The following is a 9735-nucleotide window of genomic DNA, read 5'->3' as shown; positions in this document are numbered from 1 at the left end:
TCTTTCATTTTGGGTTCTCAGGAGGCTAACCGTCACCACCTGCTTTTCATATGCTTCTGTGGGAGTGATATGCATTATTCCTTTCGTTAAATAACATTCTGTTCACAGCAATAAACAGTATATAATGAAGGCCAGATGAGTGAGTTGTCTCAGCAAACAAACCAAATGTTAATTTAAGAAGAGGTACATAGTAAATACTTAATTAAATGATGGGGGCCAGCAAGATGGCTGAGGGGGGCAAATGTCCTTGCAAACGAGTCTGGCATCATGGATCTGATCCACAGGACCCACGTGGTAGAAGGAGAGAACCAACTCTATGGCAAGTTGTCCTCTGACATCCACAAGTGTGCTGCGGCACACTCCCTCCAAATAAATGGATACATTAAATAGAAAAAAAAAAAAAAAAGGATGAGTTGGCGAGGGAAGGCCCAGTGTGTATTAAATCAACTTCGGGGGAAAAAAAAACCAGTATACTACCCTAACTAAAACACAGATTTCATGTGGGAAATGGTTTAAAAAGTGGTCAGACTAGGACCCAGGGCCAGACTTTGGTTTAAAATGGGTTTACTGGGTCACTACATTAGGGGAATGCAGAAACCTGAGCCTGGGAATTTAATTAGGAAACAATAGCCTTTGTCCACGTATGAAATAATAATAATTCTAAATCCATTTATTAAAGAAATGATAGGTCTTGGTGAATGACTAGTAAGAAGTGACAAGGGAGGGAGGTTAATTAGACGTGCTGGGGGGTTATTAGAAGTGACCCTAGGGTACTTCGGGGTCTGAGTCACTAAGAGGGTGGTAGTAGGATTACCAGAAAGTAGTAGTAGGACAGTCAGGTTGCAGTAGAACTTTTTATCAGATAAGACAAACGAATTTTCCTTTAGACATCTCTAACTGGGTGTCTACCAGTGTTAGAGATGCAGTCCTGGAGCTCTGGAGCTATGTCAGGGATGCCCAAAATTCAGATCCGGGCCTTCTCTCTATGATCACTACCCACACCTTGTTTCCTATCTTGGCTTCCACTAAGGTCAGAATAGAGAAATTACCATGGGATCCGAGGAAGGAGAACCAGGAAGAAAAGGAGGTGCCTACTGCTGCTTGAGAGACCAGGGAGACTGAAGCTCAAGGCCGTCTGATTTGGAGATCAAGAGAGAACTATCATTTTCAAGATGTGGTGTGTCAACTGGAGATATGTGGGTGGATGGGGAAACAGGCTGCAGAGAGCTTAGAGTCAGAGGTAGTAGTTGTACACCATTAGCAGTAAAAAAAAAAAAAGACAAGAAAGAATAGCTTGAAAGACAGAAGAACCTCATGTTTGGATCATTTCTCTACTGGAACTGCTTTCTCAAAGATCACCATTTGCCACCTCAGCAACTAAAATATTTCCTATCCTTTGGTTTTGATCTTTTTGCAATACTTGATATAGTTGATCTCATATACTTTCCAGGTTTCTAAATTTTTATCTGTAGCTCTTGTAATATTCCCAATAGACAGTCTTCTTCTACACTGACCACTAACTCTTGTTTACTGATGTGTCTTTCTCTTCTACACATACCTAGCAATGTCTCCCAAGGCTTGACCTTGTTTCTCTCTTCAGAGAGCCCTTTCAATTAAGCTTGGTATTTACAAAACTTTCTCTTTAAACTATGTGCCCAACAACCTTCCAAATTAGTGTGTGTGTGTGTGTGTGTGTGTGTGTGTGTTTGTGTGTGTGTGTATGTGTGTGTGCACATGCAGACATGCTTGTGCTCACAAGTGTGCTGTGTCTGTGTGTTCTTATCTCATGTGGTGCTGGGGATTAAACTCAGGTTGTCAGTCTTGGCAGCGAGCTCTTTCACCAGTTGAGCCATCTTGCTGGCTTTAAGTGTACTTCTTTAAGTTTGTCTTTCTGAAATGGTTTTTACAGTCCTCCTTGGTATTCAGAATGGATTCTCCCAGGCAGTAGTGCACTCAATCTTATTGTCTACTTTACAACATCTGTGGAATATATCCTTTTATTGTGGTGCTGGGAATCAAACATAGGAGAGCCTTCTACACTCCATGAATTTACTCTGTTATTGGGCTACACATCTAGCCCCACTGGGGCCCATCCTTACTCTACATTTATTTGCCCCCAGACTCAAATGTTTCTCCATAACATTGCTGTAACTGATACCTGGCGAGTCTACCCAACTCAGGCTCTCCTTCTTCAACCCCTTATTTTCTAAATAAAATAACGTAGTGTTCTGGGATATCTTTTACATTGTCACCGCCCTGTGAGAATCATATGACCACTCTTTAGAGCTCCTAGCATAACAGATAAACTCTTTTGGGTGTCCAGGAAAGCATGGGCAGAGAGAATCAGAAATCAAAGTTGTATTAGACATCACCTGACCTAACTTGCTATCAATTCAGGAAATACTCTTCAGCATTCTTCCTGACTCTCTTTGGGTGGACCTCTAAGTCATGGGACCTTTCTTACTTCACTCTTTATCTTCAACTCTCTTCTCTGCTACTCCACCCATATTCCATCCCTTCAAATTGGTAGGATTTCTTCCTAGTCTCTTAGTGTAGTAGATTTGGTTTACCTTGATATCTTTGGCCATCTGCTTTGGCAAAACCTTTTTTCAGTTCATAACAATCTCCTCATTTTTGAGGCCTAGCCTGGATGTCATCTTTCACAAATGACCTCTTGCCTGAATTCTTATACTCCTAGTTAACTTACGGCTGCCATACAGTTTCACACATATTCACTCTACATGTGTTAATTTTATTCTCACTTCACAACTAACAGAGTGCAAGCTCCTTGAGGGACAAACCCCTGTTGTATTCCATGCATTTCCCAAAGGCTTGCCCTGAACAGGACTAGGCATAGAGCAGATACTCCGTCCATACTCAATGACTCCTACAGGCTGGGGAGGTAAAACCACACAGCAAGTCAGTAACCAAATTTGTAATTAGAAAGTATAGCACACCAGCTGGGTGTGGAGTTGCACACCTGTAATGCCAGCACTGAGGAGTCTGAGGCAGAAGGATCTTGAGTTCAAAGCTGTCCAGGGATACGTAGTGAGACCCTGCCTCGAGAAAGAAATGAACAGAACAAGAAGGCTTGGGCTCAGTGCTAGCAAAATCAAAACAATGGCAAAGAAAATCATACATCTTGATGATTCTTTGAGCTCAATTCTGACACATACGAGCTAAGCATGGGCGAGGATGGTTCTAGGAAGGACCAGATCTTAGGCTAGAAAACATCCTTCCTGAACTTAAGAAACAATGAGAATTACCTCTGTAGTCCAGAACACGGGCAGCAGGGACCTCTTCTGCATATACTTCATTGTAGCTTTCCTCTGGAGAGTAACCTGAGCCTAGAATGAGGAAGAAAATATAGATGTATATTCATTTCTCACTCAAGTACTTCCCAGAACCCCAGCCCTTGTCTTTTCCTTAGGATCTGACACTTCATGATAGGGCCACCAAATACTTTGTAAAGCTGCAGAATGACTGTGGGTGGTCCTGATCATTGGAGGTACACAGAGAGCAACCTCAGAGGGGTGAGGTATGGTGGAGGCTCACCGGTTGTACTAGAAGACTTTCAAAGCAAAAATAATTGAACTCCTTAACCACTTATCAATTCTGCCAATCTTGACTCTAAACCACACAATTCCCTTGCTACATCTCCCATACCATCTTAAGTGAGTATCCAAGCTCTGGGGATGGACGGTTGTCCCTGCTCTGAGGAAATAATAGCACCTAAGTTTCTTCACCAGTGACAGACGTTGCGCACAGTTTTCACAGGGAAACAGTATTTCAAGTTCTCACTAGCATACTGGGTACATTAAGCACCCGATTGTCATTGCTACGGAGGCACACCAAGACAGACAGGCGGCTTAAAGGGCAAAGGGGACCGAGAACGCTTTCATATGCACCTTATTCTTGCTTGGAATAAAAAGCGAAGTCAGAGTAAGGTTTTGTTTGTTTGTTTTTGTTTTGTTTTGTTTTTTTACCTCCTCAGTGCTACTGATTGAACCCAGGACCTCACGTATGTAGAGCAATGGATAATTTCCTCTCCTTCCTGTCAGGAGCTTTAGCAGTGAGCAGCTGAACTAGAAAGCGTTCCCAGTCTATCTTCTGCCATTCCGTTAAGTGGTACAGTCCCTCGTGGTGGCAGGTCTGCGGCTGTCTGGGAGACTAAACAGTGTGTTCCACCCAGACGCAGGAAATCGGTCATGAGTCTGAACTAATTGGAAAACAATTTAGCTCTTTCCGTAGCAAAGTTTCCAGGAGACCTTCTTTAATGCCCCTGAGCTCTCCTGCATGTGCAGGAAGAGGGCGTCCAGCCTAGTTGCAGTCTGAAGATAACTCTCCAGTTCCAGGAGAAAGCATGCTTACAGGACAGGGTTGGGCTTTAAAGCTGGAGCCCTTTGACCTATGGAAATACACAGAACACAAACTTGGGGGCCTTTTCTTGGGCAGAGGCACCGGGCCTCCCGCAGTACAGAGAGAGAGAGAGAGAGAGAGAGAGAGAGAGAGAGAGAAAGAGAGAGAGAGAGAGAGAGTCATGGATAGGACAGGTAGTGGTGGTGGTGTTAGTCCAAGTCAGTAAACATGGAGATGAACCAAATTGCAGGTTTGCCTTATGAAATCATGTCCTCCTTGGTTTGCCCTCATTCCAGAGGAAAGGGTTCCCCTTTTCTCTTCAGCTTTGCTCTTTTCACCTTCCAGTTTCTGTGACTTCCCTGTATTCCTCCGGAGGTCCCCTCTTGTTCTTGTTCCCACATGGGAGGTTTGTTTGTGCAGCATGGAATCCTTGTCAGCTGTTTCAGTTTAGTGTTAGCCTCAGTCCCTCACAGCTCCCGTAAACAGGGGACCAGATGCGTTTGGTTCCTTAAAGTGTTGGGTCTCCCCATTCTTCCGGCAGAGCTGGCTTGTGAAGAAATGCTCATCAGGGAACAAACATCTGTTCGCCAGAAGAGAAAGAAGGGCGTCCCAGGCCTATGTCTGGATAAAGTAATGACAATGACAACTGAGCTCTTAATCTGTGGAGCATATGCCAGCTCATTATGTTGCCATACCATCTCAACTGGGTACACAACATTAATGCTCTCCTACATAAAGACACAGAAGCTGACTCAGAGGAATAGAAGGAGTTGCCCAAGGCCTCCTAGATAATACATTGCAGAGCAGACCTCCCAGCCCAGGTCTGTGTGAACCCTATGGATTCAGATACTAAAATTCAAATGGTAATAAAGGCAGTGTTTTGACTATGTCCAGAAGGGATAAAGAGTCAAAATCTGTCTTGCCATCTAGCATTTTTTCCCCCTGTAGCAATAGGGTGGGGTGAGGAGACCATAGACCACCGTGCATTTTATACCATTCCAGAATTACAGGGGATGTGGGAAGACTGAGGGGAAGGCTCAATCACATAATTACAGTCTCCACCAGAGTGCAGAGGTAGTGAAAGCAGGAATCTTGTACCAGGAATGGGCTTGGGCTACGGAACCACTTAAACTTTCCCATGTCGCCTACTTTCGAATATTTTATGCACATGTTGGGGTACTGAAGTGGGGTATAGGAAAGAAGGGCACAGCCTGACTCCTTCCATTTTCCTGAGCAACAATTCTCAGTCCCTTTGCATCCATCAGTGGTTGTTTTACTGTGTGGTCTGTTACTGGCTTCCTTCAAATTCCACAGCCTAGTGGGACTCTTTAAGCCCAGCCCTTGGTGGATGTATGGTTGCAAAGATATTTGATAATTGAAGATGATCTTAAGAGCCACATTAATGCCTGCCTTCTGATGACAAATACAGTGTGAGTCCCTGAGATATGCAGATATTCCAGTGCACATTTTTTTTTTAACCTACTCAGCTTCATGTATACTCCCTAACACTTTCCCACTCTCTGTTGATTATTCCTGGACACATTTTGTCACTTGCCCAGAGTCCACACTTAGCTGCTTTCTTTGTGCCATTACCATTTGAGAACAAAGGCAAACAAAGAACAAAACAGTCCTTGAGGTATATAGGCAACGTTTAACACTTAGTTGTTGAATGAACAAAAGACAATGGGCAAATGGACACAAACCCAGGGGGAGCTAGCATTGAAGGGGAGAATCATGAAAGCTCCAAAATATCTCCCATCATGCAGACTTCTAAGAAGGCTCACACGGCTGCCAGAGACCTTAGCAGCCTGGGTTCCTCCCAAGCAGACTGGGGTTAATTAATGTAGAACTGGAGAGTGCCTGGTTTGCAAACAGCCTTCTGAGAATCTCCCATGAAGTTTTTAAAGCTTTGTCTGAAAAAACGTCTCTGGCTTTAATGCCTTTCATACAGGTGTTCAAAACTGGGGTTTGAACCTCGGATCTCCACTCCCTTAACTTCTGTGGTCTCTTGAGTAGATTTTGGTCTTCGATACTTGAATTGAAGCCAGCGGGTGTTTGGGGAGAACAGCTGCATATTTATCTCCAGAAGACTTGGGCTCTTTTCACCCCAAACAGTGTGAGCTCTGCCAAGGGCTTCATTTGAATTTCTTTAGCTGAATGTCAGGCCTTGTGCTTTACCCCCTACAAAGCCAGGTTAAGCCAAAGAGGGGAAGAAGCGCTCATACTTGTTTGAAAGCTGGATGCAGCTGTTCCAGACAAACAGAGCTGCTGCCAAGGGCCTCTACCAGGAGCTGGGGGGGGGGGGTATGTGGAAAATTTTAGCTGCAATGACTGTGGCTGTGGTGGTTGCAGTTTGTTATTTACTCATCTCTGGATATTTTCCTAACCCCATTGGTTGGGACTGTCTCATTCCCCCACTCTCTCCAGTTGTTAGGAGGGTAGACACTGCAGGCCACAGAATATTCTTAGCACTTGAAATGCCACTGGAACCCAATCAAAAACCTCTGTATAGTGGTTTAGTATCCTTTCCTTGTCCCCCCACACCCTCCGATTGCATTCTGCACGCCTCTCCTCCTTCCTTAGTCCACTCTTGTCTGCTCGGCTTGCTCTGTCTCCAAGGGGTGAGGCGTGAAACATTCAAGAATCCAGAAAGCTACATCTGTTGTGATCATATTATAGCTCTTTCTCTTTTTATGATCACAACAACATCCTTTCTTAAATAAGGAACAAGCCAGACGAGACTAGGGTTTTCCTAAATCAAAGAATGGAATCTGTATTGTCATTGACCCCGTTGGCCAAAAAACGGCTATACAAATCCTGTAGATAAACCCGGGTTGGAAGAGAGAAAGAAAGGGAAGTCTGGTGAATTCTTGTTCCTGCTAAGTAGACTGCCTGCCTCCCTTAATTTTTTTTTCCAAAAGAGATACATGGTCTGAGTCCTATTTTATAGTGTCCACAAGGATATTTGACTCAGGAAAGAATTAATATTAATAAAGCTTTGGTTTATTAAAAGAAATACATCTTCTAAAGAGTTTTCAGTGGACTGTGGCTAGAGTTTAGCAGCAGAGAAAATGGGTAACATTTGTGAGACTCTTAAATTCAATCCCATGTGTAGAAAACAAGCATGGAACCAACCAACCAAATATACAGTCAAACCTAAAATCCCCACTGCTGTCAGGAAGTCAAGTGAAAAGGGCAACTGAAAAAAAAAAAAAAACAAGAAAGAAACTAGGGAACATCGCCTCAAAGGCCATGCTGTCTCCGTCTTTCACTTGTGTGTTATAGCCTATTGTCAAGTAGCTCTTGCTAAGATGCCTCATGGGCCTTGATAGGCAGCCCCTTCTAATATTTGGTCATGTTCATTGCCACCTATTGGTTTTTCTCTGGGCCTAAGTTAAGGCTCTCTCATTGTCATCTTGTTTTTCTCTCTTCTAAGTCTTCCTATTGCTCCAGACCTCCCTAGAAGGAATGGACAACAGCTCCCAGAACTTACCTGCGTACCATGTTGGTGTCACTGCGGGCGTTAGGAGGAGCAGCAGTGAGAGAGCACCTCTTTGAGTCAGTGGGCCAGGCATCGTCCTTGACAGCGAAGCTTCAGAAGACAAGACTGGGGTACTATGTGGCCACAAGTACTAGGATAAGGCAGAATGACTTTTAGAGCAGAACCAGCTATGAACTCCCAAAAGTGAGAGGAAGCAGGCATATGGGATCTGTGGGGAAGAAGATTTTAACATTCATCAATTCCAGACATGTTATCTGGACCATAAACCTTTCCTGCTTCAAAGCATGATAATAAGACTTCTTTGGATTTATGGTCCCCTTTTCTCTCAGTAGGAAGAGAAGGGTATTAGGAACTAATCTTCAGTGTATTCTGGGGCCATCAAGTGCAAATATTGCAGGGTCAAAGTCACAGGGAGGGACATCAAAGTTCCAAGGCCAGGAAAATACTAATATAAAGTCACATAGAACTAGGAGGGAATCTGGGAATCCAAAGGCTGCTACTTAGGGATTGTGTCCACTCAGTATTTCTTTTTTTGTTTGTTTGTTTGTTTTTGTTTTTTGAGACAGGGTTTCTCCAGGACGTCCTGGAACTCACTCTGTAGACCAGGCTGGCCTCAAACTCCGAAATCCTCCTGCCTCTGCCTCCCAAGTGCTGGGATTAAAGGTGTGTGCCACCACTGCCCAGCCACTCAGTATTTCTTAACCACAAATCTGGGGAAGCATTAACATATATGGCCTAAGACCTTCAGCACTAGAGTGTGGCAGATCTGGTTATGCTGTGACAAATCAGCAAATTACATAACTTCTCTATGCCTCTGTACTTTACCTATACAACAAGAAAAAAATAGTATGTACATTAGTGCCTGCCACAGAGGGAAACATCAGTGTTTTGACATTATTACTAACTTCTTATTAGACAAGACTGTTTGCCTTCTCCAGCCTCGAAAGTAATGAGTATAGCTCTGCTCTCTTCTTAGCTCTGGCTTTTGAGGCTTAGTGGTTTGATAGTGGCTTGTAGCTTTTAAGTCCAGCCTACCTATCCAGCTTTGCCCTGCTGAACTATGAGGAAGACAGAGAGGTTGAAGAGGACCCACCTAATGAGCCCACAAGGAGAGTACAACCAAGTTCCTATTGCTATCTCATGTTCTTTTCTGGAAATCTTCACAGCAATGAGATGAGATGAGAGAATCCTGTACTGCTCCTGGACAAACACACCTTAAGTATCATTACTACAACTTGGGGCCCATCAATGGACAATAGCCACTGGATCTTTCAGCAAGCATCCATTCGTCCACATGTTTCCCATGCAATGCTGTGCTCAGAGAGGGAGTCAGTCTCAGACATGGGAACATAAAAACAAACAAACCAACAAACAAACAAACAACCTAACCCGATGGCAGAGTCCTTAAAGGGACATTGGACAAAGTCAAAAATTCACTTTCCAAGTTATTACTTCTTGATTTTAGATCTGCAGCATCTATCAAGTAGAAGAGAGAGAGAGAGAAAAGTAAGGAATGGAGGTTAAGAAAGTGGAAAGCTGTAGTACAGATGCTATCATGAAAAGAAACTCTGATGGAGATAAGGGAAATAGATTGACTAAAGCACCAAGTGGCAACAGAAAGAGATTTAAAAAAAGAGCCAGGGAAATGAGCTCATCACTGACCCTTCTCCCATATCCAGCCTCAAGCCAACGCCTTTGCAGTGGAATAAAGATTTTCCTGTGTCAGCCCCCATACTCTTTTTAAGCCTATGACCTCTCTCCTGCCCACCTCCTCCCCAAGCTCAGCCTGAAAAATTTGACTCACCGGAGGGAGCCATCCTTCTACTGGAAGCTGAGAAAAGAGCAGGAACATGCATCTGCAGCCAGCACAATTG

The 9735-nt window shown here is 43.8% G+C and overlaps 1 protein-coding gene across 2 annotated transcripts in view; it reads right to left on the bottom strand.

The window, feature by feature from the left end:
- The window catches only part of Srpx2 (sushi repeat containing protein X-linked 2), a 23261-nt gene that overhangs the window by 13122 nt on the left and 404 nt on the right, over positions 1-9735 (bottom strand). For both annotated transcript variants that reach the window (XM_031376221.1, XM_031376222.1), the window contains exons 2-3: positions 7853-8069; positions 3267-3347 (exon numbers count right to left, since the gene is read on the bottom strand). In XM_031376221.1, coding sequence (XP_031232081.1) covers positions 3267-3347; positions 7853-7934 — 163 coding nt within the window. In that variant the 5' untranslated portion in view covers positions 7935-8069. The remainder of the gene's footprint in view (positions 1-3266; positions 3348-7852; positions 8070-9735) is intronic.

Source organism: Mastomys coucha, chromosome X (assembly GCF_008632895.1).
Source record: "Mastomys coucha isolate ucsf_1 chromosome X, UCSF_Mcou_1, whole genome shotgun sequence".
NCBI lineage: Eukaryota > Metazoa > Chordata > Mammalia > Rodentia > Muridae > Mastomys > Mastomys coucha.
This window is presented reverse-complemented; position numbering and strand designations above follow the sequence as displayed.